Raw genomic sequence first — 17,865 nt, forward strand, 5'->3', positions numbered from 1 at the left:
AGGATTCCATAGAAAATGCATTCGGGTCATTTTTGACCCACTTATGGAAGCTTGGGGTATTAATACAAAAACTACAATTTCTTAAATTGTAAATTTAAAATGTGAATGGCATGATATCCAAAACATGTTTTTTGAGGAATAGCTAGAATATGAAATGATAAAAAAAATGTAATTACAAAGATACTTCAAGAAAACCACCTCACCGGGTCAAAAGATACCCACTTATGGAAGCTTGGGGTAGTAATACAAAAACTACAATTTCTTAAAATGTATAAAATGTAAATTTAAAATTAGAATGGCATGATATCCAAAACATGTTTTTTGAGGAATAGCTGGAATATGAAATGATAACCGGGTCAAAAAAGACCCACTTATGCATCTAAGGGTTAATGGTGGCAACACCTGGCCATCATTGAAACTTTACGAAGACATTAATTGTCTCCAGAGGATGCATCCTACTGATTTTGGTAAACATAGTTACTGTCATTATTTAATTTAAACGAAGAAATGTTTTTGTTTATCAAACATTTATTTTTAATTCAACTCTCAAATGTTTGGCTCCTGTCTCCAACAACAAAACCAAATGATTTCTTATGTAGGCCTTTTTGTCATTTTAAAGCTCATAAAATAAAGCTTTTTCTCAGAGCTAGGCCACAAAATCTAAACAAATGATTATATTGATTTATTTTTAGCACATTTTTCTTTCCATTTACATAATACAAGGACAACATTAAATGTAGTATTAAAATCTTTATTCTTTATTCCTTTATTCCTGTTTTGAACATTATTAGGGAATATACAATTGTTCATAATTGAACAATGATAGGTTATATAGATGAAATAGCTCACCTCTCGTACCAAGTTAATTAATAATGCAATACCTGCAGTATTAACCAAACTAAAACATGTTTAATAAGAGTAAAGAGTAAGAATAAAAAGTACATAAAATCCAAGTAAAAGAGGGTTTACGACAACTTCTGTTTTAGACACCTGTGTTATTTTAGTTTTATTCATTTTCATGTACAAATTTGAATGTTTTACCATGAAAGTGTCACATAGTGATGATACATCAATGACTAACTGAAATCTTTTTTTTTTTAAGGTTCTTGTGTGTACTCTTTAAATATAAATACATTAACAATCTTTATTGAACGTCGTTTTATTGAGGAAGTATTAATTGCGAGTTTGAAAGTTTGAAAGTATATATGTTATAATAACTGCTGCAATTATCCTAAAAGTGGGTCAATGTTTTATGTAAGCTAATTAAATGATTTGTATACATTAAATAGGATAACACTTTTTTTATTTAATTTCTTTTTTCTTTTCTCCTTAACTGTTATTATGTTATTTTTATATATTTTTGGTGATATACAATATGTCATATTTTGTTAATATATTTTTCAAAATAAGGAAAATAAAAAAATAAAAAATTATAATAAAATAAATACAAATAATACCCAAAAAATAAATACAAAACAACACAAAATTGATATAAAGAAAAATAATGAATGCTCAAAAAACCACAAACCTAGCTGTGGAATGTGTCTGCTAGATAATGAGGACAGGAGGTTTCATCACACAGTGGTGCACTGTGATGTGGAAGCAGCAGTGACAGCAGGGCACTGAGCGCTGGACTTTACTCCTCCTGCTCCTCTCTGGGACTCTGCTGCTATATATACTGATCCAGGAGCTGTGCACAACACACTCTGCATCCATCACAGCTCAGCCACAGGTGAGACACCCCCACCAGGAATATCACATTACGATATGGAAAATAAGCACTGAGAGCTAATGTTGCATGTTTCTTTTCAGCTGCAGTCATGAAGGTCCTCGTTGTGCTCGCCCTCGCTGTTTTCACAGGTGAGCAAGATTAATTTTATTATTTTTTTATTTAGCTAAAGAAAAATGGTTATTCATTGAAATTGAAATAATAATATGTTTGGATCTTGTGTTCTTCCACCAGGTTGCCATGCCAACATCGTGTGGCAGAACCAGCCCAAGCCCCAGGTGGAAATGGTGAAAGATGCATTCTGGGACTACGTCGCCAAGGCAACCATGACTGCTGAGGATTCCCTGAAGCAGATCAGACAGTCCGAGCTGGGAAGTGAAGTGAAGTAAGTCTCAGAATAAAAGACCCACTAACTAAAGCCTATAAGGAAAATAACACTCTTGAAAACTACTTGAATATTTCTCCCTATAACATGAAATACCTTCAAACAAATATGCAACAATCTAAGTTAAGGACCATCCTTAGTTATTAACTATTAAAGAACAACTGCCTTTTTTTAAGGTAATATTTATTCCATATTTATTTATTAGCTTTTTGCCTTCTATTACAGATAATATATTGGAAAAAGGGATAGAGGGGGGACATGGAGCAAATAGCCGCTGGTTGGATTTGTAGCCTGGCCACTGAGCTGGCGTCTACATTGAGCAGGTCTCCCTTGAAAAAGAGATCAATGATCTCAATGGGATACAACCTGGATAAATAAAGGTTTGAAATAAAATGAAATGAAAAAAAAGAGTTTCCAACAGGAGAATTAAGGCAATGTCAGGAATAAATCCAACACTTTGTAGGCCTATACATACCAGACATAAGCATTTCGAGAATCAAGTAGAAATTTCGAGTAGCATTTTTACCAAACTTTTGAGAAAAACTTAAACTACATGCATTTGCGCCTCAACTAAAGCACAACTTTATTACCAACTTTTCAACTTTATTCTTGCTATAAATCCAAAAGGTCTTCCTCCTATAATGTTGTGCCTTATTCCTGGTTAATATATAAAGGAGGAACCAGAGTTTCTCATGACTTATTCCTGTGTCCCTGCAGCACCCTGATCTCTGAGAGCACCGACGCCGTCAACAAGCTCACCGACGCTCTGCGCACTCAGGTGGCCCCTCTCACCAAGGATCTCATGTCTAAGTTTACCCAGGAGGCCGAGCTGCTGAAGGCTCGTCTGGAGAAAGATCTGACCGCCGTTAGCGCCAGCCTGCAGCCCTACGCCCAGGAGCTGGTCGCTGACCTCCAGAAGCAGGTGGAGGAGCTGAAGAAGGACGCCGTCCCCTACGCTGACTCCATGGACTCCGAGGCCCTGAAGGCCGTCCTGGTGCAGAAGAGCCAGGAGCTGAGGACCCATCTGGACAAGAGCGTCGCCCAGCTGCAGGCCCAGATGGTGCCCTACACCGAGGAGATCAAGGAGAAGATGGAGCAGAGCCTGGTGGAGTTCCAGAGGAGCATGGTCCCCCTGTCCCAGAGCTTCGAGAGCCAGCTGACCCAGAAAACCCAGGAGATCCAGCAGAACCTGGCCCCATACGGAGATGAGCTGAGGGCCCAGCTGGACACCGACATCCAGAACCTGAAGAAGCAGCTGGAGGCTCTGTGGAAGTCCTTCACTAAGATGACCCAGTAAATGGACTTTTATCTATACCATTATTTATGTTTTTATTTCTCTGCAACATCCTGCAACAGCACAGTAAAAAACATACTTTCCATGCGGTACTCAAGCAACAGCAAAGCATGATGGACCATGGTCACATCCCTAGAAGGCTTTTTACTTACCGACCATCTAACGATTCCTACCATTAACACAACTGAGGATGCTTCCCAATATTCAAATGAATTTTAACTCGCCATCGTATGAGGCTATAACTTGGGATCATTTGGCTAGCATTAGCTCGTATGAGGCTATAACTTGGGAACATTTGGCTAGCATTAGCTCGTATGAGGCTATAACTTGGGATCATTTGGCTAGCATTAGCTCGTATGAGGCTATAACTTGGGATCATTTGGCTAGCATTAGCTCGTATGAGGCTATAACTTGGGATCATTTGGCTAGCATTAGCTCGTATGAGGCTATAACTTGGGATCATTTGGCTAGCATTAGCTCGTATGAGGCTATAACTTGGTAGAACAGATTTCTCTTCAAGTATGCTGTGCATTGCCAGAGCTGATCCAACCTCTCAGTTCTCTATTCTCAATTTTGAAATGTTCTCTTCTACCTGATCATCAGTGTTAAATCAGTGTTGGTTTTATGGGACAGAAAAGTGAAAGTGCAATACCTAATTTTCTATGTTTTTATTGAAGAAAAATGCTATAATGTTACTGTTTGCAACTATAAGCTTTCATCTGTAAAATAACAATAAATAGGTTAAATGTATTTTGTGTTCTCAATTTTCTTCATCAATTCAAAATTATACTGTGACATGTCTCCATCACTTGTCACTTTAACTCATTTCGTACTTCATAATTTATATGACCAAATATGTATATATGCTGACAGTTACAGTATTTTACTCTTATTTTTACTCATCTCCTATTTCATAGTCTTTTATTATTATTATCATTATTATTTTAATTTTTTTCTTGATTTTATTTTTTATTTTATTAATCTGTGTGAATCTGTGCTGTCCTGTTTTTCACGCTTACCCTGTTGCTGCTTGTACAACTGAATTTCCCCACAGGGATTAATAAAGGTCCATCTTATCTTATCTTATCTTAAAGGTGGGGTATGTAATTTATTTCAGAAACACTTCTTGTTATATTCCATGGAATGCTCTTAACATCCCGATAGCAATGAATATATATATATGCTTTGACAATAAATACATTAAAAAATGTCATCTGTGGAAGCCGTAGCGCTGTAAAAAGCACGACCAATCATCTGAGCCGGCCTGGCTAAAATAACTGGATGGCCGACCTGCCTGTCAGCTTTCCATCTGTGCACAAACTTATCTCGTGCCCTCATTGGTTATGTGCACGTTCGTGTGTGTTGGAGGAGGGGCTCTGTAAGGAAGTGGCAGATTTTTTCCGGTTGTGTATTTTCAAATTCTAGCGCACTCGAGCTGGTTTCTCCAAAATGACCTACCCCACCTTTAATGTTCAAAAAGCTCTTTATTTTTCTCATACTGCCTGTGCTGCAGCACCTCTTTTCACCCTCTGTCTGACACCAGAGCCCAGTCTGCTCTATTGGTTAGCTGGCCGGCTCTGTTTTGATCAGCCGCTTAGAGATGTCCCGCCCCTTAGCCTATCAAGTACAATGTGTTGCAGCACTAGCCAATAGAATAGAATATAATCGAATAGATGTTACAGAAGTAAACAGGGAGTCCAATGGAGGCGTTTCAGCCAGGGTTGAAAAACTCCCTCTGGAGGGAACACAGGGATTTTAACCTTTGCAGACTATTTACATTCACAAAAACCTATATAACACACTACAGGAGAGGGAAAACCCTAAAAGGCATAATTGGGCCCCTTTGAGGAATGACATTTATGAATCAAAGATAATCTTACAAACATTTTCATGCAAATTTCATGTAACTTTCAAGGTAAGAAATGTAATTTCTCTCTTATCAATTAAAAGTGTAACTCATAAGCAGTGAAACACACACACTTGCTCAAATCAATACACAAATTCAGCTTTATGTGGTCTAGTGTGACCAGTATAGCTGACTGCTAAAATGCAAACTTTAAGGACTCAGATCTTTATTTACATCTCTGATCTACTTGAGCTCTTACATCTCAGTATTTACCACTGTGTTGTCATCGCAGCTTTTTGGCCAGCAAATTATCAGACAAATACAGATATAGAGAGAACATTTTCAAAACAAAGAGTGCATCAAGCAAGACAAGAGGCTCGTCTCAATTTAATATTTCATCTCCTCCTTTCCCTCACTCGCGTCCCTTCCTTGCGTCTTAAGGCCCGGACACACCAATCTGACAACAAAGAACTGACACAGACGGACCCCGACTGTTGCGTCGCCTCGCGTCTCTGCGTTTTGGCCATGTGTCGCACACACCGCAAAGACTTCAGCCGACGGCCAAGAAGCACATACGAACTGCGCATGCGTGAGTGGCAATAACTCTCCTTACCAGCAGGCGGCGGTAGTGTGTATTCGTCATTCAAAAGAGGCAACAACCGGAAGACAGACTGCGTGATAACCGAGAGACGAAGAACAGACTGCGTGATATAAACAAACAACAAATAGCGTGTGCGTTCCATGTTCACTCTACAACGAGAAGCTCATGGGGCAAATTTCCCGAACCTGTGTCGAGAGCTGGAGTTAAATGAAATCTGGGGTTGCGGTCGAATAGTCCAAAAATCAACTCCTAAGTTCTAACCCTATCGTCTATTCCTTGACCTCTGAGTGAAACGTCACGGGGTTAAGGGATAGTGGATAGGAGAATTCAAAAGGATTTAGGAGAAGAGATTGCGGTACTTTAGAGAATCCGGGTGTTTCTCAATCGCGAGTACTCTTGCTTGGTAGCACATGTCTGCCGAGCATCTTGCTTCAGAAGCGAGGCAAGAATACTTCCTGGGTGTTTCTCAATCGCGAGTAAAGCTGCTTCCGAGCCACTATTTCAAGCATACTAAGTCATCGAGTGCCGCCGAAGTACTGTTCCAATCTCCAGTATACTTGGAAATCTACCGAGCCCGGCGTACTCCGTTTGGAGAAATATCGAGTGTGCACATGAGTAGACTTCGCGGCCTTAAAATCCCCACAATGCTTTGCGCACGGACCAATTTCCCTAAATCTGTGGCGGAAGATGTAAGGTGGGGCCTCTCATATGACGCACACCTGCACACTTGCTAGCCTGTTCCACTCTTTGTTTTCCGAATGGCAGGAAGTATTCTTGCCTCGCTTCTGAAGCAAGATGCTCGGCAGACATGTGCTACCAAGCAAGCGTACTCGCGATTGAGAAACACCCCCTGACATTCGGAAAACAAAGAGTGGAACACGCTAGCAAGTGTGCAGGTGTGCGTCATATGAGAGGCCCCGCCTTACATCTTCCGCCACAGATTTAGGGAAATTGGTCCGTGCGCAAAGCATTGTGGGGATTTTAAGACCGCGGAGTCTACTCATGTGCAGCCTCGATATTTCTCCAAACGGAGTACGCCGGGCTCGGTAGATTTCCAAGTATGCTGGAGATTGGAACAGTACTTCGGCGGCACTCGATGACGTAGTATGCTTGAAATAGTGGCTCTGAAGCAGCTTTACTCGCGATTGAGAAACACCCTCCGACTGCACTTTCACTATCCAACGTGTTTATGATGCGCCAGCGGAGGTCATAAATGTGCGCCTGCTGCTGTGGGGAAACTATGGAAACTACAGTTTTCTACAGACTACAACATGGATGTTTAATAAGAACGAGGGACTACTGTAAACTCATCTAGAGATTCTGCACCGTGCTCTGATGCTGTTGTTTTATGCTTTATGAACGGGGACAACAGAGAAACATATTCTTCATGACCAAAGTTGGAATTGAAATAAAAAAGGAAAGTGAAACTTATGCTCATCACCCTCTCCCTCCGGTCCACATTAATACAAATGATCCCAATACGTATGATTGTATGAAAAGATCTTAAAATCAATACAAATGTATTTATTTTAAACGTTAGTCCTTAACATCTATCACTGTGTATATCACCATTCAAACATCTTTTAAAAGTTGAACAAACCCCACACAGCTCAGTAAAGACTGTGAAATGTTGACTTTATTTGATCATTTCAGTAAAAAACTAACGTTCATATTTCTCTTTTTGATTATAATACTGATGAACGTTCAAAACAAAGCACTTTGGCAACTTACCACATACGTTTTAAAATGCTTAATAAGCACCGTAACTTTCATGATATCATTTCTCGTTCATAATCGGTTGTTTCCGTGAACGGTCGACTGTTGTGTGATGGCAAATGCTGCGGCTGCAAGGCATTGTGGGGCAGCATTTTCTCCTCTCCTTTCGGTTAGGGAGGTCCAGTGGTTCCTAAGCTAAAGGAGGTTATAAAGGAAGTTTGAAACCTCCTTTCCTTTCATTTAGAGAATTCGAACGGCACTTATCATGGCTGCCACTGAGGGACTTCCGGGTCATTTCACTCCGTTAGGAAGGTTCCTAAGCTAAATGGACTATTCGACCGCAACCTCAGGTTTGCCTTCTTAATAGTTTGTTTGGGTCCCTCACTTCCGTTTCGCTTCTCATGCACTGATTCGCTAGCTGAACAGCCAATCAGAGTGATTTATTTTGCAGACTGCCTTTGCCGAAAAGGCGTCGGCCCGGCTGAAAAGACCCGACGGTGCGGGACACACCAATCTGAGTAAGGCGTGTAGACGCTCATCGTCGGCCTGACGCCCACCGACGCCGATAATCGGCCTGGTGTGTCCGTGCCTTTAGCTCCGCCTCCGTAAGATGTGAGCGAGAGACACGAGGAGGAGACGCGAGGACAGAGGAGTCCTCAGGTATTAATTGGGACGTCCTCGTTCACTCAAACGTCACTCTACGACGTCCGTTAATGATGACATGTGCACAGCTGTATCCCCTAGAAGAGAATTGGGAGGGATGAAACCCTCTGTAATGGTCACACATGCAGAGCACACAGCACACACAGTGAAATGTGGCCTCTGCATTTAACCCATCCTAGTACCAGGAGTCTAGCACTAGGAGCAGTGGGCAGCTATTGTACACCCCCCTCTCATCGGGTTTAACTGAATAACCCTTTAGAACCGGCCCATTTGTTTGTCTGGTCACTGAGCTCTCTGTAAATGTGATCTATGTTGTCGGCCCTTCTGAACTTTGACTTAAGTCATTTCATTCATCAAACCTGTGAACTGTGGTGATTGACATAATTCACCCACGGAACTATGGGTTGGGGGTATTGTTCCGCACGGACATTTATGTTAACCGTACTTACTGTTTTCCCTCCGGTCTTCTCTTCCCGGGCTTGAAGCTGATAACATGTGTTGTCCTGATGTTTAATAAAGTCTAACTTGTACTTTTGATACACGAGACTCCCGTCTCTCGGCACTACAGAACACACATTCAATAGGGTTTGAATTTTCTGAGGCCATATCATTTTCATGGAATATTTTGCTCTATGATTTTAGTGTTGCGACAGTAAACTTTGAAACCCAAGAAGTCACAACACAAGCACATCCCGAACGGGAACTGGAGTATAGTAGCCTACATATTTATACTCATATGTAGCCCACAATTTCCAAAAGTCTTAAATGTATTTAATGCCTCATGCCTGTTCATATTATCATCAACACTCAGGCCAAAGGTACATTTCCACTCTAATGGCCAATAAATAGTTGTATTCATCGGCGTAATCTGTATTAAAGGCAGTGGCGGTTCTAGACCAATTTGACTGGGGGGGCCAGGCTGGGGCCAGTTATTTTCTGAGGGGGGCACAATAAATGCAGGACGAAAAAGACAAAGACAGTATGAAGTAATTGCGCATAAGAAAACAATGCAATACAGTTATTGGTATTTGTTTCATTACACATTATTATATGCTTACCTTTAACCTTTGTGTGCTGTTTGGGTCTGTGGGACCCGTTTTCAGTGTTTACTCAAATAAAATGTATGCAATTTAATTATTTTAACCTGCTTTATTTGGGGGTGGACCTCACATCCTCTAGGGGGGTCCGGGGGCATGCTCCGCCGGGAAGATTTGTTTTTAAATGTTGAAGTTAAATGCATCAATCTGGTGCACTTTGAGCACAAAATGAATTGATGGATACAGCTCTCAACACTCAGATGAAAGGGAGCTGTATACTTAAGCAATAGCTCACGACAGGCCGTGGTATATGCTCATTATATCACAGCTAAGGGGCGTGGTTCGGCCCGACGCGAATCGTTTTATAAAACGGTTACCAAGTGTGGCAATATGAAAGAAAAATACACACTCTAATTTAAATAGTTTTTATTAGTAAATAATGATGTTCAAAATAAAATAGTCCCTCTGTTGCCTTCTGCACGAAACATAGTGCGAGGTGGTTGCTATGCAACAACACTAACAACAGCTAGTGAACATATTAGACAGAGAGCGTTGATCCATTATTTGGCTATTTATTTACATTAATGTGTATGTTGCCGTTTATTGTGCACCCACTGAAAAACTGTCCAGCATCAGTAGCATGGCTTACGTGGTTACTTGTATAGGCTGAGGTTGTTCTAGGCTGTTGCTTGGCGTGGCGAGAATATTGCTCCACTTTCTCCGGTCCCCGAGATTCGGCTTCCAGTAGCTCTGAAGAGAGCTTTCGCACCTGTGGCCACTAACGGTCATCATTTCTCTGCTTTGTTTCAAGACCCGCATCAGAAAGCTTTTGAATGGTGGTACCTTTCCAGTTGGTCTACCTGCTCTTCACGTAGCTCTACATGTCGTCGTTTAGGTGCATTTTGTTCTGGAGATAGGCACTCCTCAATCCACTCCTCCATAGTAAGACCCGCCCCCCCCCGAGGTCGAAGTTAATCTTAAATGTTTTTGCGGACCTTTTTGATTACAGATTTGAAAACATCGTGGCTTGCTTTAAAAGTAGCACAATTCATTATGTCAAACCTTAGAAAGTATCTAAATATCCCTGCCCTAATGCCAAAGGAACTGCACACTGAATATGTTTTTGCCGTTTGATGTCTATGTCTGGACCTATGGTCTGGACCGCTGCGTAAAAAGGAGGGTTTCTGCTCCGTTACTTCTCCGCTGCTTTCTTGTTCCAGTTTGAAAAGCAAACTGCAGGCAGTTTGCTTTTCAGCCCAACTGTATACTGTTTATCTCAGACGCGGAGGGATACTGAGTTGTTGTGAAAAGTAACTTACAATTCTACCCGTGGTATACGCTCAGTATACCACGGCTAAGAACCAATCAGATTGCTTGATTTTACTTGTCCGTTTTATAATTTTCAATAATCCAAACATCTTTAGAATATGATCACAACCAACAACAAATCATTAAAACTTGTTTATTCTTATCTTATGTTACCTAGTTAGCATTCTTTCTTTTTATTTATGCATATTTGACTAATCACTCCCCTTTTATTTTTTTTTATTTTTTTTACTGTCCTATAGTACACATTGGAATGATTTCTTACTTTATTTTGTATAACTATATTAAATAGATAAAGGTGTGCTCTCTCTAGCTTTCTCTCTCTCTCTCTCTCTCTGTCTCGCTCGCTCACAGAGGCTGTGTGCTCCTCCGTGACGATGACGGCATACGTTAAAAAGAAAACATATTTGTAAAGTGTGGGCTATTGAGTTCTTGCGAGATACCGGTAGCTCGCGATAGACGTGTTGGAGACGCCTGCTCTAATGGGTCCGACTAGAATGACAAATATCGTTAGTTCCGCCTATTCCGTCAGCCAAGAAATCGTTTAATCATAAACTTTTTTCATTTTCAGGGTGGCCACAGGGGGGTCCAAAGTCAGTGTTAAGCTGGCTACACATCAACCCGATTTTGGGAGTCAGAGGCCGTCAGAGGCAGTCGGGCATTCGCGGCGTCCTACTCAGGTTGGTGTGTCCCGCACCGTCGTCTCTTTACGGCACCTTTTCACACCTCCCGTGGGAGGTCAGAGAAAGTCGGCCCAAGCAATCACTCTGATTGGCTGTTCACACTACCGCTGCCTGCTGGTAAGGACAGTTATTGCCACTCGTCGACTGAAGTATTTGCGGTGTGTTCGTAGGCGGGCGGCATAGCGGGCGGCGTAGCGGGCGGCGTAGCCGACGCAGGCGACGTAGCTGACGTAAAAGTCGGGACGCCGTCGGTACGCGTTCTTTGGTCTCAGGTGGGTGTGTATCGGCCTTTAGGGGGGCCCCCCCTGCCCCCCCCCCCCCCCTAGAACTGCCCCTGATCAAAGGTAGTTTAATGCAAGGTTTCCCATCTTATAAAAGTTGTGTAAATGCAGGCAGCGGTTGTTAAAGCAGACTATGAACCACGTCTGCCGGACAATGATATAAGAACGAGCTTTGACCCTTAAGTAAAGTGAATTCTGTTAATTTTTGATTATCTCATGCTGCACACGTTGCAGCATGCACTTCTTGATTCCAAACTGCTATTGAACAGTGCAATGCAATGCTTTTTGCTCCCAAGTCAGTGTCTTCCTCTTGCCTCTCCATTGACACCCTTGGTGGCGTTTCTGTTGAGTTTGTTGATACCTACAAATATCTGGGCTTTTGGTTGGACAGTAATCTGAACTTTAAACACCATATTAAAGTTTTAACAAAGAAATTGAAATTCACTCTTGGCTTCCTTTACAGACTTAAATGTTGTTTTTCAATTTCATCCCGTAAAAGGTTGGTCTCTGGCTTATTCCTGTCCCAGCTTGACTGCGGTGATACAATTTATAGATTTGCCTGTCCCACTGTTTTGGCCAAACTTGACCCACTTTACCATGCTGCACTGCGTTATATATCAAATGCACCCTATAGGACTCATCATTGCACATTGTATAGCCTAACTGGATGGTCCTCACTTACTATGCGTAGGATGCAGCACTGGTTTTTATTCATGTATAAAGCCATTTTAGGTAAGCTTCCACTCTACATATGTGTCAGATTTGCCCCAGTTTGTGACTCTTACAACCTCAGATCCAGTGCCTGGATACGGTTCCAGGTTCCTACTGTACGGACTGAGGCTGGAAAAAGGAGTCTTTCTTATTATGGTCCTTGGTCTTGGAATGACCTTCAATCAAGCCTAAAACTGATGGCACTTGTCTCTATATCATGTTTTAAATTGAAGTTGTCTGAAGTCCTCACCACCAGCTGCTCTTGCAGTAATAAGTAGTGTACTTTTCTTACTGTCCTAATGTGCACAATGTAGTGACTGGTTTTTCGTCTTTTGTTTTCTTAGTTATGTTCTCTGTATTTTATATGTTTGTGTTATGTGTTATGTGTAACGTTGCTGCCTTCTTGGCCAGGTCAGCATTGAAAATGAGATTTTATCTCAATGTTTTTATCTGGTTAAATAAAGGTTAAATAAAAAAAAGTAAAGTGATTTTCAGATCAAAAATCGTTTTATTACGTTTCTACAATGCATAACCAGGACTTGTCATTTAGAAATGGAAAGCAAAATGTATGCATATACAAATGAAACAATGGTTTATACTGGTTATATGTACAAAGGGAAAAATAACGGAAAACACAAACAAACAATAACAACGACAAAAGTAATCCCCTACATCAGGGGTCTCAAACTCAAGGCCCGGGAGCCAAATCCGGCCCGCGACTTCATTTTATGTGGCCCCGCAAGAGCTTGCAAAGAATATAATACGTTTATTATACAGTTACATGCCACTTTACAGAAGCACGTTGCCCATAAACGACATGTCCCACAATGCATCTCGTTTTGTGACATGCGCACTGAAGAAACTTGCAATTATTTGCCCTGGACTTCTGCTTTCAGACGTAGTTAATTACTAAGTTATTATCCTATCCGATAATAATCCAATTCAGAGGCAATAATGTAATATAATACATTATTTGATATATATATTATATATTTATATAGTTACAACCGGCCCTTTGAGTGCAACCTTTATGCAAATGTGGCCCGCGATGAAATTGAGTTTGACACCCCTGCCCTACATCCACTGCCAGTGAGCCTCATACACACGAATATTCACCAGAAATATTGTTAAATAATGCATATACATATTTTTTATTTTATTGTAAGCAAACTGCACTGATCAAAAACTGATCCCACTCAATCTCTGCTCAGATTTTTGGGGTGTTCATAATTTTTTACCTGTGACGTGGAGCCGAAATAACACACACACAGCAATAAAAGATGACAACAGCACAGTTCGAGCTGGGACCTTCGGACGCAGGTCAGCAAACTTGCTCACATTTATTGGATCGCATTAAGTCACATGCAGTGTATAAATAGAGAGGGAGGCTCATCAGTGTCACAGACGTCACAGATCACATCACTGAGGTGAGCTCTCACACATCTCTAACAGCAGGCTGGTCTTGTATGGGTTAATTAAGAATTTTGATTTGTTTTAACTGTTTCAAATAATTTAGTTTGAACATTTGAGTTTATTTATGTGTAAAAACTTTGAGTCACTTGAGTAAAACATCCTAAAATGTATATTCAACAGGTGAACATTTTAGCTTTTTATAACTAAACTACTCAAATGAACTAAAAACGTTTGTGTGTGTTAGTGTTGAAATAGTTTTAAAGTATTTATCATGTGATGTTCCAGGTGTCATCATGAGGGTGTTTGCAGTATTCCTTGGGCTGGCGGTCCTCTCAGGTGAGTTCAAATGTCTTTTTAGGCACACATAAAAACTACAAAAAGGAAGAAGACAATCAAATGAGTAAGGAGAGAAGATAAGAAGAAAGACAAATAAAGTAAAAACAGATTGAAATGTCTATCATTTAGATCCTGTTACACTTTTGGGCTTTCATTTTGAAATCACTGTCTACTATAGAGACCACAATAAGTCTGAGATAATAATGCAAATGAAGCCAAAAGGAGCTTTTATATTTAAAATAAGTTTCACATTCTCTTTTTACTTCTGTCTGTTCTTTAGTGGTTTCAAAAAAATCTGATCAAATACGAGTCCCAATATTTATTTAACAAAATGTGTCCTCACAGATTTGAAAATATAACCTGAAATCAAATGACTTGTACATTTTGCAATCATTGATTCAAAAAAGCTGATTTATCCGTAATCCAATGCCAAACATCTTCCATCATGTTTTGTTTCCCCTCTAAAATTGTAAGAAGTGAATATGTAATCTTCTTTGTCTCTGTGTTGTTGTATCATTTTATTTTTTGAACAGGCTGCTATGCCAGAAGTGTTCCTCAGGATGAGATGAAGAACTCCTGGGAAGTCACGGTCGAGAAGTTTAACGATTATTTCACCGACCTGAACTCAAAGGCCGACAGAATGGTGAAGGACATCAAGAGCTCCCAGATCAACCGGGAACTGGAGTGAGTCCTTTCACGTCACACTGATGAATTTAAGAAGAGTTATCAGAATAATAAATCTATTTATTTGCACCTTAGACCTGCCAGGGACATTTGGTTCCCTGATAAATACCTTATGTGCTATAAATGCTCATACCTGCTTTGACAGAATTGTCATTGAGTACAGATCATAGTTCACCATTCGTTCAAAGAAATGTTTTACATTTAGTCCAATAAAGTGAATTCTATTCACTCATCCTCGTCTACCTGGATAAATCTGCAACTACAAGCAAACTGGTTCACATTAAGAGAAACAATAGCAGTATCACTAATACTACTTAATAATATCCCAATGTTGAATTTATTATAATTATCGCTTAATACAAGTTTACACTAATGAATGGTTTAACGCTTTACCTGCCTATGAAACATTAAACTATGTGTAATGGTTAGGGTTTGAATTCAACTGAAATATACTTTTTTTTAAGTGTTTCTATTTCCTGCGTGTTACATTTTCTCACTCCACTACAGTATTTGTGTGACTGCTTTAGTCAGTTCTCAAATTAACATTTTCCATGTGAATTCTGTCATCACTTATCAAATATGATCCATTCCAACCCGTTAGTGAACAATGTAGGAGTTTAAATGACTGCTACAACATTTAAACGCTGCTTATACCATGCATCAGCAATAATACTCAATTTGTAAGTACTTTAAAATCTCAGTTGATTTTAATGTTGATACTTCTATTTGTTTGCATTCATTGGAATGCAGAATTTTAAGTTGGTGGTATTGCTACTTTTACTCAAGTAAATGATCTTAAATACTTGTGCTTGCTAACACTGAATAGAACAAACCCTGATGTTTTCTGGGTCTTTTGTTCTTGTCAGATTGATTGGAGTCTGACTGGCGATAGACTGGAGTGTGTGTGTGTGTGTGTGTGTGTGTGTGTGTGTGTGTGTGTGTGTGTGTGTGTGTGTGTGTGTGTGTGTGTGTGTGTGTGTGTGTGTGTGTGTGTGTGTGTGTGTGTGTGCGTGCGTGCGTGCGTGCGTGCGTGTGTGTGTGACATGTAAAGAGCTGCTAAGTCCTACACACTGCGGTCTCAGGTCCACTTTCCTGCTGGCTCAGTTGGACTTTCATTTGGTTGATTCCATAGACTGTATATATAAAGGTTGATTCCATAGACTGTATATATAAAGGTTGATTCCATAGACTGTATATATAAAGGTTGATTCCATAGACTGTATATATAAAGGTTGATTCCATAGACTGTATATATAAAGGTTGATTCCATAGACTGTATATATAAAGGTTGATTCACAGCTTTTATTGAATCTTTACTCAACTTTTCAGATCAAATCCTTTGATTTAACTTGATTTTATAAGTGAAGCTCCTGTAAATGATTTCCTTCACTGTTGACTCCTAGCAATGCAATATCTAAAATAAAATAAAATAAAACAAGTATTTATATAACATACATAAGAAGTTAAAGTCAAATGTCCAATAAAAGATAATAAAATATTCACACAAGCATTAGAAGAAAGCTGTTTACGTTATGTGTTCATCTTGAAGTAGGCCTTTAATTGCTCTCACCTCATTCTTGACCCCAACCCTAACCTCCTCTGTGTCCCCCCCCTCCACCCCTCAGCTCCTTGATCTACGACAGCATCTCAGAGCTGACCCAGTACAGAGAGGACCTGCAGAGCAAGCTGGGCCCCTACACCCAAGAGGCGGTGGGGACCCTGGGCACAGATCTGCAGAGGACCTTCGGCAAGCTGGACGGGCACCTGCTGGAGGCCCGGGAGCAGATGGAGAAGTACAGACTGGAGCTGACGACCATGATGGAGCAGAACGCCGACGACGTGAGGGTCCGGGTCTCCGCCTACAGCCGCAAGCTGAAGAAACGCCTCAACAAGGACACAGAGAGCATCAAGAGGTGAGGGAACCTGCAGGGGCTACTTGATATACTTGAACTCACTGTTTTACAACTGTTTATTACACCCCAACTAGAGTTATACGTACAATGCATTTACTACACATCTGTTTATTTCAGTTTGTTTATTTGCAAAATGTTTCCTTTTTATCTTATTTTACTTGAACTTATACAAATGTATTTAGCATTTTTGTTGGTAACCTGAGACTTCTTATTTGAATAGCCAATGACTGCTTTTGTAATTGATGTAAATATGATAACATAAACAACTTGAGCTAGCTTTTATCTAAAACTAAAAGAACGTGCTTTTTCAAACAAAACAATTATTGTATATTATATATTGATTTTATATATTTAATATATATTGTACATAGATAACTCGACAGAACATGATGTTTATATAAACATTTAAACCATTTTCTGTTTTATTTGTCTTAAAAGTGTACTGTTTTTAATTATACATTCATGCATAATTAGTGTATAATTATGCATTAGTGATAAACTAAATAAACTAAAGTATAGTTTATTTAGCATTAATTTAGATTATTCTGTGAAATTGAACATAAAGTGTACGTTAAAATATATATGTTATATGTTGCAGTTGAACTAAGGGACCTAATTACTGCATCAACCCTGCACTTTATTAAGATATAATAACATTTATTTTTACAACATGCTGTTTCAATGGGATTCAATCAATGAGATCAATCTGAACTTTTGAGTCTCGTGTTTAAAATAGTTTTGTCCTTTTTCTCAGAACTGTTGAAGAATTATTTGGGAATCTTCACTCCAGCACCTCCAACAACATGGAGGGCATGAAGGAGCATTTCGACCCTTTCTTCGCTCAGGTGCGGGACAACGCCCAGGCAAAGATCAGCACCCTGGGTGACCTGTTCCATGACACCACCGAGGACATGAAGGAACGCATCGAGACCACCGCTGAAGACCTGCGCTCCACGCTGCAGGACAAGTTTGAGAAGCTGAAGAACTGGTTCCAGACCTCCATATAAACCCTGTAACCAACAGAGAGGACCATCAGTCAAAACCACCTGCAAAAACCGTTTGAAGAGATTCATAACCAAAGATATTCAGCTGTTATATTACACACCACCTCCATGTCTGAATGTGTAGAGTCACTGATGCCTTTCAATAAAAAACATCTGCTCACATGTGTGTAATGTGTATAATAATTTACTATCCAGTCCGAAAGTTCTCTGGTCCAGATTTCCTCCTTTCTTTGCAATATAAAT

At 40.1% G+C, this 17,865-nt stretch overlaps 2 protein-coding genes across 2 annotated transcripts; both read left to right on the forward strand.

Moving 5' to 3' along the window:
• Positions 1-1,616: 1,616 nt before the first annotated feature.
• On the forward strand, positions 1,617-4,158 carry apoa4a (apolipoprotein A-IV a). The gene is made up of 4 exons (XM_034124204.1): positions 1,617-1,732; positions 1,813-1,860; positions 1,964-2,114; positions 2,832-4,158. Exons 2-4 carry the CDS (start codon positions 1,821-1,823, stop codon positions 3,409-3,411), a joined length of 771 nt encoding a protein of 256 aa, XP_033980095.1. The 5' UTR covers positions 1,617-1,732; positions 1,813-1,820; the 3' UTR covers positions 3,412-4,158.
• Positions 4,159-13,637: 9,479 nt separating this feature from the next.
• On the forward strand, positions 13,638-17,782 carry apoea (apolipoprotein Ea). The gene is made up of 5 exons (XM_034125176.1): positions 13,638-13,699; positions 13,971-14,021; positions 14,555-14,705; positions 16,331-16,618; positions 17,373-17,782. The coding sequence occupies exons 2-5, from the start codon at positions 13,979-13,981 to the stop codon at positions 17,623-17,625; spliced, it is 735 nt and encodes a 244-aa protein (XP_033981067.1). The 5' UTR covers positions 13,638-13,699; positions 13,971-13,978; the 3' UTR covers positions 17,626-17,782.
• The last annotated feature ends 83 nt before the right edge of the window (positions 17,783-17,865 follow it).

Source organism: Trematomus bernacchii, unplaced genomic scaffold (assembly GCF_902827165.1).
Source record: "Trematomus bernacchii unplaced genomic scaffold, fTreBer1.1, whole genome shotgun sequence".
Classification (NCBI taxonomy): Eukaryota; Metazoa; Chordata; class Actinopteri; order Perciformes; family Nototheniidae; genus Trematomus; species Trematomus bernacchii.

Bases quoted from the DNA above. Each gene is read 5' to 3' on its own strand.
- apoa4a (XM_034124204.1), top strand. From the start codon at position 1,821: ATGAAGGTCCTCGTTGTGCTCGCCCTCGCTGTTTTCACAG. The intron at 1,861-1,963 runs GTGAGCAAGATT...TTCTTCCACCAG, and splicing joins CGCCCTCGCTGTTTTCACAG to GTTGCCATGCCAACATCGTG. The intron at 2,115-2,831 runs GTAAGTCTCAGA...GTGTCCCTGCAG, and splicing joins GAGCTGGGAAGTGAAGTGAA to CACCCTGATCTCTGAGAGCA.
- apoea (XM_034125176.1), top strand. From the start codon at position 13,979: ATGAGGGTGTTTGCAGTATTCCTTGGGCTGGCGGTCCTCTCAG. The intron at 14,706-16,330 runs GTGAGTCCTTTC...TCCACCCCTCAG, and splicing joins CAGATCAACCGGGAACTGGA to CTCCTTGATCTACGACAGCA. The intron at 16,619-17,372 runs GTGAGGGAACCT...CCTTTTTCTCAG, and splicing joins GACACAGAGAGCATCAAGAG to AACTGTTGAAGAATTATTTG.